Genomic DNA, 14,841 nt, shown 5'->3' with positions numbered 1-14,841 from the left:
CAGTTTTGCATGCATATTCAATGCTATATCTGATTTCAACTACAGAAACACGACTAAAATCCTTCCCTCCCATTTACTAGCAGCTATACGATTAGCACTAAAAGACAGTCTTTTCATTTTCAAGGACTAGCTAAGGACTGTCGTAAATATCTACTTTCTGCTTCTGTCATCCATGAGTTGTGCTCTTACACATAGACTTAATAAAACCCTTATTGGATTCTGAACACACTGTGGGTTAGTCCTCACCTAACCGCACAACACTTCTTTTCATATGTGCCTCCCTACCGTATCACTGAACTGTATGCCTTGAGAGAAGACTAAAAACTGCCAAACAAAAAGTCACAGAAGACAGCAGTCTGATGACCCCGTTGGCCACATGTATATAGCCAGTTCAGGAAACTGAGTACTGACAACATATTAAAGAGCAAAGAACTGGATCCATTAGTTGAATGTGACTTCTCCTCCCCCCCAACAAACAAAAAGTTTCACTTAGTGATTTCTGCTTCAAGTTCTTAGCTTCTGGGATTTTGCTAGGAAAATAAGTGAGAAAGAAAAAGAAAGAGATCCACAGAAAAGCTCCATGGGAAGTCCAAGGTAGACAGCATTTTCCAGGTATTTGATGTAGTGCAAATTTTAATACAAAATTATTCATATAAATAGCAAAAAATGCATTTCTGTGTTTCTGAGTAGCAAAGCCACTGCACAGTGATTTTAAAGTGGGAAGCGTTTGAAGAAGAGAAGTGTACATGTTTGGAAGTTCAAGGAATCAGAGGCAGAAAAAGATAGCTTTTAAGCGTAAACTGTGGATGGACAAATGAATTGAACAGCACCTTTAACACCATCAAAACAGCACCACCACTTAGGATGCAAATTTAACAGTAGGAATTCCAGCATCATCAGTTCCAAAGGTTTTAAAAAGAAGGGAAAAAGCATGGCACACAGATCACAGTTAGTTCCTTTACCTCAATGACAGCCAGATAGCAGTCTTTGCTGTCTGTGCACAAATCAAAGATATTCCTCTTTACATCTATGGTAGCTGGAAAACATCATAAAATGAACTCAGTGATTAATTGCATATTACTTAATGCTTGCTAGAAGACAAGATCTAATCATATATATCTAAAAGCAGATAACTATCTGAGTGAAATGGACATTTGTAACAACTCAACCTGTAATAAAGAACAGAAGTGCTGGAGACTAAAAAAAAAGGTAATTTCTTAATCTGGTCTCCACAGTGCCTCCTCCCTTGGTAATAGATGTACTGACTTCCCTAAGCACAGTAAATAACAGATAATCTTCCAAGACAGGTGGCAACCAGAGGACTGAGTTACGAGCTGTACCTCCTTTCAACAGCAAAAGCCACATTTATGTCTATAGCAGTCATTAGCATAGCTGCAGAAGCTCTGCAAGCTCAAGGCCAAACTGACGTTTTGGACTACCAGCACGGGGAAACGCTGGAAGCAAAAGGAAAATAAGATGAAAATAAAAAAAAATCCTTCCTGAAATTACAAGCAATGACATCTTGGCCAAATGACCTACTACCTCAGATTATGTCCTGCTTGGAAAAAAGAAAGGAAAATAAAGCCAGAACTGCTGAATGGTAGCAAGTAACAAAGTTCATACAGTGAACAGATGATACTTGAACCTATTTCAGCATCAAACCCAACATTAATGTTTTGATCAGAACAGATCATAGCAAAAATTGTTTTGTCACATATGCAGAGGGGAGGAAGAAGTAAGTGTTACTAAGAACTTTCAATAAAACTTCAAACCTCCAGACCATGCTATTTGCTCCTCTTTTACTCTTACCTATAGGTTTATAATCGGTTGCATTGAATGTCCTGAAAGAAGAGCCAAAGGGACTTCTCATTCTCTCCTCCAAAAGGTCATCTTCATCATCTGCCTGCAACATAGCTGATACAAGGAAAGATTATTCTACCAACCCACCTTCCACTTGTCGCTACCTTTAATGAACTTAAGATCAAATCAAACTCTTGACATGAATTTTCTTCATATTTAATAGCTTGGCAAGACCCATTTAATATCTACTCTTCTAGAGCTGCCTTTATTACTAGTGGTGATCACTGAAGCTTAAACATTGAGGATAAAATTACTTTCTCAAGCATCATCAGGTCTACTGTTATACACATTTTCTTTCTCAAAAGGTTGATTTTTAATCTCACAAATGAGTTTTGATATTGCTGATGTTAGAGAAAAATTGTCTTTGTCAGCAATACATATAGCATAAACTCCTGGAGGGGAGGGGGTGGAAATCCAGTTCACATATGCCAGAAAGGCCTGCAGCTAGACAGATTTTGAAGCTTCCAATTTCACTGAACAAATACCTACTTATCACCACCCAGACATGTCCAAGAAGAGCAATTAAGACTGAGAAATCTTACCTCCATACATAACTGTACCAGTGTAGTTGAAGACCACACGACACTGATCCAGTGCAGGTACTGTGTGTAACAAGTGGAAAGTTCGGAGGTCCCACTGAAGAAATCCAGGCTAAGGAGCAACAGACTATTGAAAGTTTCTGTTTCAGTTTCAACACAGTGCTGAACAACTGATTAATTGCTTTCAAGAAACATCATTCCCACCCTCTTGCAAATATGACAGTGTCAGATTCTAGCACCATGATCTCTTCAACATATTCAAACCCAAAGAGCTGTTACTCAAAATGTAATTCCCACTTATCAGATGTTACTGCAGTAGCTTCATGGTAGATCTTGGTAAGGGAGTGGAAGAGAGCAGAGATACCACCATGTGCATTAGGAAAAAAAAAATCTCTCAAGTATTTCCACTAGGCCAAAATCAGATGCAGAGGCAGCCTAGATTTAAATTAGCCAGTTGTCTGACAGTCCCCACTTACTCCATTCAAAGACAAAAGCTATTGTTACTGTTCATAATTTGTAACACAGCAGACCATTTATACAACTTCAAACAGCTACTTGGTTTTCAATGCAAATTCTTGACCTCTCAGCACATGTTACCACCCTGGCCAAAGGATACAATTTCTGTGTTGACTATGACCTCTAGCCCATTGGGATGGAAAACACCACTGATGGTCATGTTGAATTTATCAAACTTGTGGATGGCTTGTGCTGATCTGACATCCCAGAGGACACCATCATTTAGGACAAGGTCATCTGTGGGGTTAAACGTGGCACAGTTCTTCTTGTAGTTGTTGGCAAGATCTGGGTTAAACAGAGTCAATAGCTTGTTGCCAGTCTGAATATCATAGATCTTTTAGATTAAAAAGAAAAAGAAAGATTAGTCACAATTTGTAATGTACCTGTGCCTAAGAACATCCCATATTATAGATTGTTTCCAGAATCCCCCCAGGCCCCATTTTGCTTTATCATTTCAAGCAAGAGCATTATGAAGATAACACTTCCTCTGCTACTCTAATAGTTCTTCACAGCTGGTACCCCAAGTCTCACAACATGATTTGGCCAGTATTTAACTTACTGCAGGCTTGCCAATATATTTAACATGATCAGGATTAGTTCCAAAGAAATTAACCCCATTACAAAAAGTGGGGCAGAAAGCTGCAGACAAAAGGTACCACTTAGCCAGAGCCTGTTTCAGAAATTCAACTGCTTTCAGAGCAGATGGTATTATAAAAATATCTCAAAACCCCAAAGCACAAGGGTCTGTGGGGGGAGAGGGGGGGGAAGGGGTCATAGCCATATCTACAGAAAAGGAGTTAATATTTCTGGTATTTACACTGAAGGACAACTTTCTATGCTTTGCCCCAGTAAACCGTAAAAAGCTTTAAAGACGACTTGGAAAATAAAAAAGGCTTTACCAAGTACAAAGGGTTTATGACCATCTCAGATAAATTTGATCTGTAACACCCTGAAGAGCCCAGCCCTCTTTCAAACTCAGAGAAGAAGAAAAAATTCTTCAATATTGGAAAGCAATCTGCTTATCAGACAAACACAATGCACAAACAGATCTGACTTCCAGATAAAGTTAAAAAAACTGGGCAGGAATGCATGGTTTGCTCAAATGCAAAATACTTCCAAAAATCAAGAGCAATAAATAACTTATTCAAATTACTTATGATTTCATGTTTCATGACAGTATTTTTATGCAAATACTTTTTCAAAAGACAGTGCCTCTAATGAATGCAAATTAGCATTGAGGAGCAGAATCACTCTGAAGCCTGCGTCTGCCAATTTTGCAGGTATTCATACAAAATACTGCAGTATTCTATGAAATTAGATTGGTAAAATTAAACTTGCAACACCCATAAGTAAGCTGTAGTTTACCGGGGGAAAGAAGAATAAGGACACTTAGTAAACCATTTTCCACGGCTGTTGATTGAGCTACTGCTAGATTATTTATTTATTTATTTATTTTTATTACTATTAATGAAAAATCAGGCAAAGGAGTCAACTTCAGGGTAAAAAAAAAAAAGGAGTCTGGCATAACTTCTCTTAAATGAAGAGAAAGCAGATTTCTGTTGCCCAGTATAACCAGAGAAGCAACACACTGCACATTTTTTGTGCTACAGATGATTTGGAATGGTCAAGTTTATACCCTTAAACACACCGAGAAGTGTTATTTGATACTTCCAAAGCTTTTTCTCTAAAGCCTCTTTGCTCACCCGTTACACTCTGTGCATCATAGCACCCCGATCCGTTAGTAAACATTCTGTGAATAATTATATTCTTGTCACAGTTTCACAGCCATGACTTTTAATGGAACTTACATGGGCGATGTCTCCTTTTGTGCCAATGACCCTATCCTGAGAGTGCTTGCTGAACTCCACGTAGTGGTCATCAGGGAAGGAATGCCTGTAGATAGAGTCAGTAAGGAAGTCAAGGAACTGCAGATTCAAGCCGCCTGTGTGAACTAAACGGCACCTCCAGCAGAGGTTCCAACAACGCTGAAAACTGAAGTCTAGAAAAGACTTCCCTTCACCATTGACCATGGCGTGCTACCGTGCTCCACTGGCATTTGTAGGGAAGTATCTATCTCAGACACACAGCCTTTATAATAGACCAGTTAAAAACCACAAGAAGCAAGTTATTAGACTTGTAACCAAATTACTACTGCAACAGGGTCTGCCATAAATATAACACTACTTGTAGGGGTGACCTATAAATGGCTACATGAACATTCAAACACATGTACATGAAATGGAATGTTAAACTTTATCATGGAGAACACTCTCTAGCTGACCTACACAGGTCACAGCAAAACTGTTGCTTATAACCAAGATAAGTGACAAACAAAGCTTTTTTAAAGGCAAGAACCTCCTGCCCACTTTTGATGAGAAAAAACATTTGTAAATACTGAACTCAATTTGACATAGCTTCCTTCGGGATATCCAGGTCTAAAAATTTCAGCATGCAAATCAACATATTATAAAATTCTGTAACTACCTACAAAAAGATTGTCAAGGTAGTTTACTAACATGAGAATAAAACTACAAACATATTTCTCTTCACGAACAACAGTGATTTTACTCATCTATCTTGCATCAAATAGCACTTTTGGTAGGTAGAATTTTGCTACGGTGTCTGTACTCAATAAAACAGGGAAGATACTAAACAAGAAAAGGAGCATATTTTATTTTTTCATCACAGACATTGTGGGAGCTGTGCTGTCCTTTCCTTCAGAGTTTGTTCTTAGGAATTCTGCATATGTTGAATGTTTCTTCTAACTGCAATATACCCCCACAGATCAGAGTACACCTACTTCATATCAAAGACAGACTTCATTCCCCACAACGCAGACAGAGGTTGGCTCCACGTAGCAGATGTCAGCAATAAAGATCCATCCTTTATTTCCAGATGGGAGAGGAGGAGGAGGAAGGAACAAATGCCAGGGAAAACAGGTTATTTTACCTGTACACTTAAATTTAGGCTTACAAAATTAATTTAGGAACTACTACAGGTCTTGTGCTTGATAAACTACTTCTATGAGGTTGTCTCAGTATTTGATGTTATGCCAAGGGCTCTTTATGCTGTACAGATGAATAAAAACGTAACAATGGAACGATCTATGATGTTAATAGCAGATAAAAGCAGGATAACCCCTGCCTGAACTTTGATGCACTGTGAGTGGAGTTTATTCTGCTTGTAAATGGGTTACCTTCTGGTTTCTTCCTAGAATCATCTCCCACAAGACTTTTCTCCAACAAATAATTGTTATATAAACTCTAGTATTATATCTCACATCTCCCTTAAATGTAGTCACTTTAAGCATTTTACCACTTACAGACACACACATTCATTATTTATGAAAGCACACAGCCCCTGCATCTTCTCTATTATTTTGGGAAGAAAAAACTACACAGAACTCAGAAAGGCAGTACATAACTGCTACAAGTACTTTCACGACAGGCATTAGAGGCCAGCCAGTAGGTGCACTTTAGATTTACATAGCCAGACAGACCCATAATATACCAGGCTTTAGTCTATGAGAACTTCTAAAACTCAGCACAGGTCTTTGATCACTTACCCTGGATGGCTCAAGGTGCGTGATAGCAGAGTTATGGCAGTTGTAACTAGCCTCTTCCTGTCCACTAAATACATTGTAGAGTTTCAACTGCCCTGTGCAAGTACCCAACATTAAGAATCGTTCCCGTGCAGAAAACGCGCAACAGGTAAAGCCACTCTCATCCTCATTTGCTTCCCGGAACACAGAAATTGGACGGAACCTAGAGAAGGTAGAAAAAAAGGGTCACCCAAAAGAGAGCAGTAAAGCAAAACTGAACTACTGTGTGACAACATTAAAACCAGTCCTTAAAGATCACACAGGTAAAAAGTTGTAGCTTTCATCTCAGACAAGCCAAGTATCAGTTATAAGGCTACTGCTCAAGTGAGTATGTGACAGCAGTGTCTACAACATTTCAGGGTTTGTCTTGCATGATTAGGTACTTCTATTATAGCACATCATTAAGTTGAAGCACTTGGAGTCCATCTTCAAAGCTGGATTGATGGAAAACCTGAAAATGCTGTCATCTGGAAAATTATTTTTTGTAAACTTAGTACCATCTTCCAATTTAACCTCAGCAAAGAAAGGCCACATAAAAAGGCTAGCAACTTGCTGTGCTGAAAATTAAGCTGCACGATGAAAAATATGCATTCCGCTGTCCTCCATCTGTCGGTAGGCCTGGAGCTGTCAGCAAACCAACCTCAAGGCTATGCTACACTCTCTTTTAAAGCTGGCATTACATACTTACCTTCCAGAGGAGAACAGAAGTATGAGCTTCATTAGCCAATGCTGCCAATGAATTAACATGACACTGAAAATAGAGTGTACTTTATGTGCTAAGGGTCAGTACTAAGGACACGAGAAACAGAACAACTTCTGGAATTGCTTTTCAAAGCTCCCCAATTGCCACTGTTGAATTAAAACACTTGTCTGTCCAAGGAGACTCCACTGTGGGACACCGTAGCCTGAATCCAGGCAAGGTTTTTTGGCACAGGGCACACCCTGAGAGGGAGCAAGAAACGTTTTTCTTCCTTACCTGCTAAATATAAGGTGTCTATCAAAGCAGCCACCATCCACCCCTCCGTACTTCGGAAAGGCTGCCCTGCGGGTCAGCCGTGAGGTAAAGTTAGTTGGCGCTTGGCGCCTCTGTTTTGGCTCAGGACACTGGTGGGGAGTAAAGAGAGAGAAAGGGGGACAGGTGGCAACAGGGTTCTTGCAGCGGGCATGCTGCTCCCTAAGGTACTCTGTGATTATACTGTCCAGCGTGGGTGGGGAAGGAAGGTGTCTGTCCAGCTGCTTTTTGATAGCTGGGCTCTGGCTGTAGGCGCCATGGTCCGATTTTTGTCGCAACACTCTGATTTTTCTGCCGTTGCAGGGAGATGGTCTCTCCCTGACAAAGCTAATCCTGCCAATCAGAGGAGAGTTGCTGGCATAAGAAGGGCCTGGAAGGGCAAGTGGACCTTGGGATGCAGACGGCCTTGCCTGAGCATGGACAGAGGTGGCTGGGGAACCTACGGAAGTGTGGCTACTCAACCGGGCTGAGATGCCATTAGCTATGCGAGGAGTGCGAGGCAGGGCCACAGGAGAGGCAGCAGCCGCAACAGGGGTGAAGGCAGATGAATGAGATGCTGCAGTCATGGGTAGGTCAGCCTCTTTAGTAAGGACAGATGCAGTTTCTCCTAGGCCCTTAGAGATGAGATGGTTCCGAATCAGGAGCAGCAGCTCCTTCTCAGGAAACGTGATCCTTGACTGGGCCACCACATCCGCTTTCTGCAACCGAGCCAGGGAGACATCTGTGCCAATCAGCAAGGGCTTCCCCGAGACACGCTCTATCAGCTCAGCAGCATATTTGCAGAACTTCACATGCTCGCTGCGCTTGTCCTGAAGCACCGGCTCTTTCATCAGCTGCTGAATTTGACAGCTGCTGAAGAGGGGGAGCTTGCTGATAATCTGCCGGACAGTACTGCTGCGTGAGAGCCCCACCAAGGCTTTGCAGGCTAACGCTCGGATCTGATCTGCGTCTGTGATCGGCATCTTTATAGACAGCAATGACAGCAGCACTTTGATGCCATTGTTGGACTGTACCACATTCCACATCTTAGCTAATGTGTGCTCACTGCTCTTGGGGGCCTGAGGAAGCTTTCGCCGAGGAGTTCCGGAGATGAATTTGCCAATACTGGAGATCCGGTTGTCTGGGCCACATACACAATTGATGATGATCTGAAGGGCTGATTTCTGAATCTCGGCATCGTGGATGAAAAATTCACCCTCGGCAACTCCAAGGATGATACTAATACCTAGTGAGGGAAAGAAATAATTTCTTTAATACTCCAAATGCATCTCACACAGTTTAATCAGACAAGTAAGGGAGCCTTCCAGACATCCAGGAGAAATACGTAATTCCTCTTTGTTACGGGAATTTTTGAAGTTCATTTTTTTAACTAGCATAAGACACATTCCTCTGCCTCCCTGACAAAACGTTTTTCTACACTGATGCTCTTCCACCTCATCAGTGAGTAGGCAGGCAATCTTTCAGAGATCAGGCATGACCCAGGATTGCAATCTTTAAGATACCTGGCATAGAGATGATGCAGAGGCATGCCTCTAACTTCTGATCACAGGAAGCAGCTCTCTTGTATAAATATCGAAGTGGAAATGGAGGGGATGAAACCTTCATAACCTTGTTATGAAGGGGGGGAGGGAGGAAATTGCATCACTGCTTCCTAAATGAGTCAAGCAAAAATGAAACTTGGTATCTTTTTTCCCCTCCAGACAGAGTTCCAAATGAAATTAAGGTTTCATGTCCACTTCAGAAGCTCAAACCCACTCTCAAAAAAAAAAAAAAAAGCTATTTTGTCCAAAAAAAATCTCATCTCATTCATTCATGTACTGAATCTGAAGGTAGCCAATTAGAGCATAACTCAAACAAATATATAGCAATAGTTGTTCTTCTCACATTATTCCCAAATGCAATATCCTCAGGAGTCCTACATTTTTAGGAAGCTGAGGGAACCTTATAGTCCCATTACAAAAGCAAATTTTCTTGCATCTGTATTTAATGAGCTCTTGAATACAAGCATGAGTCAAAGACGGTGCCTTCAAATTTGTAATCCAACCACAGTGCTAATCATGACAATTCTAACCACAGTCTGCTCTCCCATTTATTTGCATCCCTAACAATAGCTCTGAATACACGATTTATTTTAACCCTTGTCTCACTGTAGATGAGCAACAGCTGAAGAAAACACATAGCAGAGGCCAACCGATAAGTCATCAGGACCATATTCAGCTTACCCACAGTGGAAACAGTAGATCCAGCCTCATCTAACACATCCACAGGTTCTGCCAGCTGCAGCTGGATTTTAGGAACCACCGTCAGGATGGCTAGCACATCCAAAGCATAGCGTACCGTGTCATTCCTGAAAGTCAGTAACAAAAGAACTTCTTAGAGGTATAACGAGAGTTGTTTCAACAGCATAAAACAGTATTCATTCTACCCTAGTCCAACAAACAAAACTGGTCACATCTCATGTTTTTGATAATGCCTTCTGATGGTAGGGTGTTCCTCTCTTAAAGGGCTGGTCCTCACAGAAGGCAGTGCTCACATACTGTAACTATGCACACTGTCTCCTGCAGTTTGCCACCATGCATCCCACCCTGCCCACAGGCTCCTAAAAGCACTGTCATTTTGAATTTACAGGAATAAGATTCCTAACACTTAAAAAAACAAAAGCATTCTAAATTAAGTTTCTCAGTCTAACCTAACTCTGTATCTCAGTCAGAAAACATTCCTCTCTAAAACAGTTTGTTGCCAATCAAGTAGAAAGGAAGTTTTTTCTGAAACAAAGGGAAACTTTAGCAGTAAAACAGACAATCGTGACAGGGAATAAGGCATCAACTTAGGCACCAGATTAAGAGAGAGACAGGTGTGTGGAAAATGAAGAGAACTGTTGAACAAGAGGTGGAAGAGCAGAACAACACAAGAAGAGGGGACAAGGTTTGTAAGGAGAGGCAGGAGTTAACCCAGACAGCAATTAGGAAACAGATGCAGAGAATAAGAAACAGGAGAAGAGACACTACCCAGGAGAATGCAACCTGAGAGACAGAGGGAGGCAGGGAGCACACAAGCAAAACAGATTTCAAAGGCTTTCAAGTTAAGCTAGGCAAGGAGCTCCTGTGTGCAGCAGAAATAAGGAGGAGGGAGCCCTGGTGACAAGAATAAGCTGATGACAACTAGCCATAGCAGACCGTGACTCACCAGCGAGAGTGTCTCTAGAGAGGACTACGCTTTCACTCCTGGGAGCAGATGCTGATCAGGATAAGCAGAGGCTGGAATTTTGCACCCATTCTCTCTCTATACTGGGGACAGAATCCTAATGGTATCCTTACCTATCAGAGCCTGGTGCAGTTCCCTTTCTTTTGTAAGAGTAAGGATGCTGCAAATTGTTGGGTTTGGATTGGGACGGGGAAGGATGTGCCACAGAAACAGCACAATATCACGGTGCCCCCAGAGCACGTCTGTGGCTAGGACAGGAGAAACTAAGTAGTATCTCAAGGTAAGCCTCTCTACAAACACGCTGTGTTTAAGAGCCAGTGGTGTTATCATCTAGGGACACCATTACTGTGCTTTGCTTGAGTTCACCTACAGACTTTTTTCCCCTCTCTCAAATGCTGGCTTGTGTATTCACAACTCCTTTGCACAGTTGCACCTAATCAGTAAATTTCAAGTACCAGTGAATGAACAAAGGTGATAGACAACATCCTCTCGAGTCAGCTAAATTTACTACATCCAAACAGACATTCTCCTGATTCTCCAGAAGGAAAATACAGCCTGATTTCACCCTCTTAAAAGGTTTTCTAGTCTCTAATAAAAAGGTAAACAAATAACAAAGAAAGGTAGCACAGAATTGTGACTAAGCTCTACTATGATGCTGAATTGTCAGAAATCAAAGGCCTGAGCCATTTTGGTTCTTCAGAATTCTCATCCGCCCTCTACCTCAAGATTTTAGTCCTGCTGTCTCCAGTGTTAACTTCCATAAGCGCTGTGTAACCAAAGCACAGGCCCCTACTACCCACTAGGTGCCTGCCTTAGATGTTTTAAGAAAAAAAGGAAGTTTAGAAAGTTAATGGCCGTCCTGCCCAAAAATCACAGTTTACTGCACTAAATAAATAAAATACTACAGCAAGCAGCTTACCTTGCATAGTATGTCTTCCAGTTGCATGCTATTGAAATGAGCTGAAGCATGAGCTGGACGCAAGACAACTTGAGAAAAACCTCTGCTGGCTCCCAGTAGAGCTGTGCAGGACCATACTCAATCAGGAACTCCATCATCTCTACAATCTGCTCATGAGTATAGGAACAGGCCTGCCAAGGAAGGAGTTGGAAGCATTAGAAAGGTATCACAAGGGTTACAAACTTGCACATCAAACCCTTCACTGCTGGGATTTAACTGAAAACTGCATCCACACCTAAGCTGAAGCTATCACTGTTTCTTGCACATTTATTATTTACTTTGTTTTATTCTCCAAATACAAAAAAAAAAAACAGCAATTGCCATGATAATATGCAATAAGCTTAAGAACAATACCCTTTAATACCCTTTAAGTTTCTCTGCAGTCCTAGAAAGCTTAGACCAATATAAGTTACACTAAAATTCTATTTTTAATTCTGTTATTAATTAATTTTCTGTTTTTAATTCTGTTATTAATCTGTTTTTAAGCTACTAGACCATAATTCAAAAGAAATTTATGCTAAAGTATTAAAAAGGCTGAAAAAACACTCATTTACAGTTTTTAAGTTTGGACTACAAGAGATAATGAAGACAAAAGTAAATTCCAAACAAGTTTGCCTTTCAACTTGAAAACACTCTTCTAATCAAAACATCAACAGCTTAAACACGTTTTTTTAATTACTGAAAATATAAGTGATTTTTGCAGAAGCCAAAAACCATGTTTTCTCATTTCAGCTCTTCTGGAAAACCATCGCGATTGAAACCAGAAACCACAAATGAATGTACTCCATCAGAACAAGCAGCCATAAAATTCAGTTTAAAATAAATAAATAATTTTTCAGGGAAAAGATTGAAAAACAAAGTCACAGACAACCCAGTACCTCCCAGGTCGTTCCTAAAAGACCACGGTGTCCAAAAGACATTTTATTTGTCACTACCAAATTAATTCCCAAGTTTTTCAGTATTATCCACTTCTCTATACAGATTTTGTCCACGTTAAAAGGTTGCAACATGCTGCTCACCTTGTAGGGGGGCTGTGGATGTACCAGAATGCCACCTTCAGTGCGCTGGAGTGACTGCTTCACCTGTTCAAGCTTGATAGCAAGGTGAGCCTCAAAGTATCGACGCAAGGCCATGCAGGTATGTTTCCCAGTCTGGCGACTGGCAAAGATCTCGTCATCACTCAACAGAGCTCCCTGGTCTTCCAGGTTTAAGATTTCAAGAGTACTTATCTTCAGAAAGAAGTCGGGTGGAAAGAGAAAGAAGAAAAAGGTTCATCAGCCCACACTCCAGAAAAATAGCACCTACGATTCTCAGCTGTAATTGTACCAAACCCAAGCTCTCTGCCACAAAAGATACACAAACACACACACTCAGAGAGCTGATGAAAGCCCTTCTGTTCAGTCAGCTATTTGCTTGGATAATAATTAAGTCTAAAAAGAACCATTCCTCCTCCTTTGCTATCTATGAAGAAATCCAGCAGTTACATGAGTAAAAATCTAGAGGCACCATTAGGCATTGTGTAACACAACACAAAACGTGCTTGTGGCGAGGTCCCTGAGCTAATACCAACCCAGGCTACCGTGACTGCACAGCACGCAGAGGTACCGCTTTTTGTACAGAAATAGTATAATTTGTGCTCATGAGGCACCATGAGTACCACAGCACAGCACAAATACAGCTGTATCTCTCCTGGAGCAAGGCTGGATGTATCTGCATCCAAAAGGGTGCACGACAATACCACACATACGTGTGGAAAGCAGAGAAAGATCTGAATCACCACTAAGCCCCTGCTGTTTGAGTGAGTGCTGCTTAACCCAGGAGTTGTACCAAAAAGCTCCCAGGGGGCAATCAGCCTCTGGACAGTGATCTTGTTATTAACAATAAAAAGAATCCTCACGTCTGTTACTCAGAACACTCACCCCACCTCTCCCATCTCTTGGGAACTGACAAGGAAAAACTAAAAATAACAAAAAAAAAACAGAACTCTCCGCAGTTAATTAGCTGTAGCAGGTGCAAAACCTGACACTAAAACCCCGCTCAGCACGTAAGACCACTAGCCTTACCAGGTTAACAAGACGACGAAGTCCATCATGCCTGTCAAAGAGCTCCAGGACAGCACGGAATGAAAAGCAAATGGAGAAGAACATGGTAGCATGGCAGCAGCCTGAGGCGTGGGAGCACTCCATTAGCCATAAGGTGTAGTTTACCACATCTGAGAGCACGTTATGGGGGTGCATGCACACCTATAAAGAAAAAACAAACAAACAAAAACATTATTGAGAAGGACTTCAAACAGATTGTTGGAGAGAATTAGTCTGAGACGAATGACAGTTTGAGAGGCAAAGCGATGAGACAAATGTCCCCAGTCTAGCTGGAAGTAACTGATAGCTGGGACATGAAATAAAAGCCCCATTTCCAGACCAGCAAAAGAAGGTCTCAGTGAGACTAGTAAAGATCATGATGATGCAATGTAGGTCTGTTCCCAGACCTAAACAGTAAATACAGCAGTCTTCATACAGTGTAATTTCAGAGTCCCTCTGCATATCGTTTCAAAGCATCTAAACAGAATGCTTCACTAGAGCCAGAGAAGGAAGAGAAGCTTTTAGAGAAGAAACAAAAATACTTCAAATCTAACAGCATCATACGCTATGTTAAGTTCGAGCAAACTTTGGTAGCATCAAAGTCTAGAAGAACAGCAGGGATCATCAAATGCAAGTCTAAAGCTTTACTTTCTCTGGAAACAGACAAGTTGTCTGAGAAGAGGAAGAGACCAGCTCTGCCTCTGAGATGTGCAGACTACGTGCTCAGAGCTGCACTTTCACATACATTTGTTAGCTCCTAACAATGAGGAACATGGAACTCCCTGGCACGGTCAGTGCCGACAGCGATTGTGGAGGGAGCTGAAGTACTGGCACCAGCTGCTTTTATGCCCAGTTAGCAGATTGTTTGGTCTTGTCTCTGCTGGTGTTAGACACTCATACTGAGGCTTGGCATAGACCAAGTGGCAAGGGACTGCCACCTGAAACTGGATGCCCCTGAAATCCAGATGCCTGGAACGGACACACATCTGCTCTACCAGGTATCTGCAGATATTGGGGATAACGTGTGGTAGCATCACTACAAACATCACTACAAACAGCTACGTGGCCTT

The 14,841-nt window shown here is 41.4% G+C and overlaps 1 protein-coding gene across 1 annotated transcript in view; it reads right to left on the bottom strand.

Annotated features, from left to right (window-relative positions):
- Positions 1-14,841, bottom strand: part of DCAF1 (DDB1 and CUL4 associated factor 1) — a 53,416-nt gene that overhangs the window by 18,970 nt on the left and 19,605 nt on the right. The window contains exons 10-21 of the mRNA XM_080606303.1: positions 13,754-13,933; positions 12,710-12,919; positions 11,652-11,821; positions 9,751-9,875; positions 7,493-8,753; positions 6,481-6,679; positions 5,716-5,798; positions 4,724-4,808; positions 3,016-3,249; positions 2,403-2,496; positions 1,810-1,914; positions 963-1,036 (exon numbers count right to left, since the gene is read on the bottom strand). Of these exons, the coding sequence (XP_080462429.1) occupies positions 963-1,036; positions 1,810-1,914; positions 2,403-2,496; positions 3,016-3,249; positions 4,724-4,808; positions 5,716-5,798; positions 6,481-6,679; positions 7,493-8,753; positions 9,751-9,875; positions 11,652-11,821; positions 12,710-12,919; positions 13,754-13,933 (2,820 nt within the window). The remainder of the gene's footprint in view (positions 1-962; positions 1,037-1,809; positions 1,915-2,402; positions 2,497-3,015; positions 3,250-4,723; positions 4,809-5,715; positions 5,799-6,480; positions 6,680-7,492; positions 8,754-9,750; positions 9,876-11,651; positions 11,822-12,709; positions 12,920-13,753; positions 13,934-14,841) is intronic.

Source organism: Anser brachyrhynchus, assembly GCF_964034855.1.
Source record: "Anser brachyrhynchus genome assembly, chromosome: 10".
NCBI lineage: Eukaryota > Metazoa > Chordata > Aves > Anseriformes > Anatidae > Anser > Anser brachyrhynchus.
This window is presented reverse-complemented; position numbering and strand designations above follow the sequence as displayed.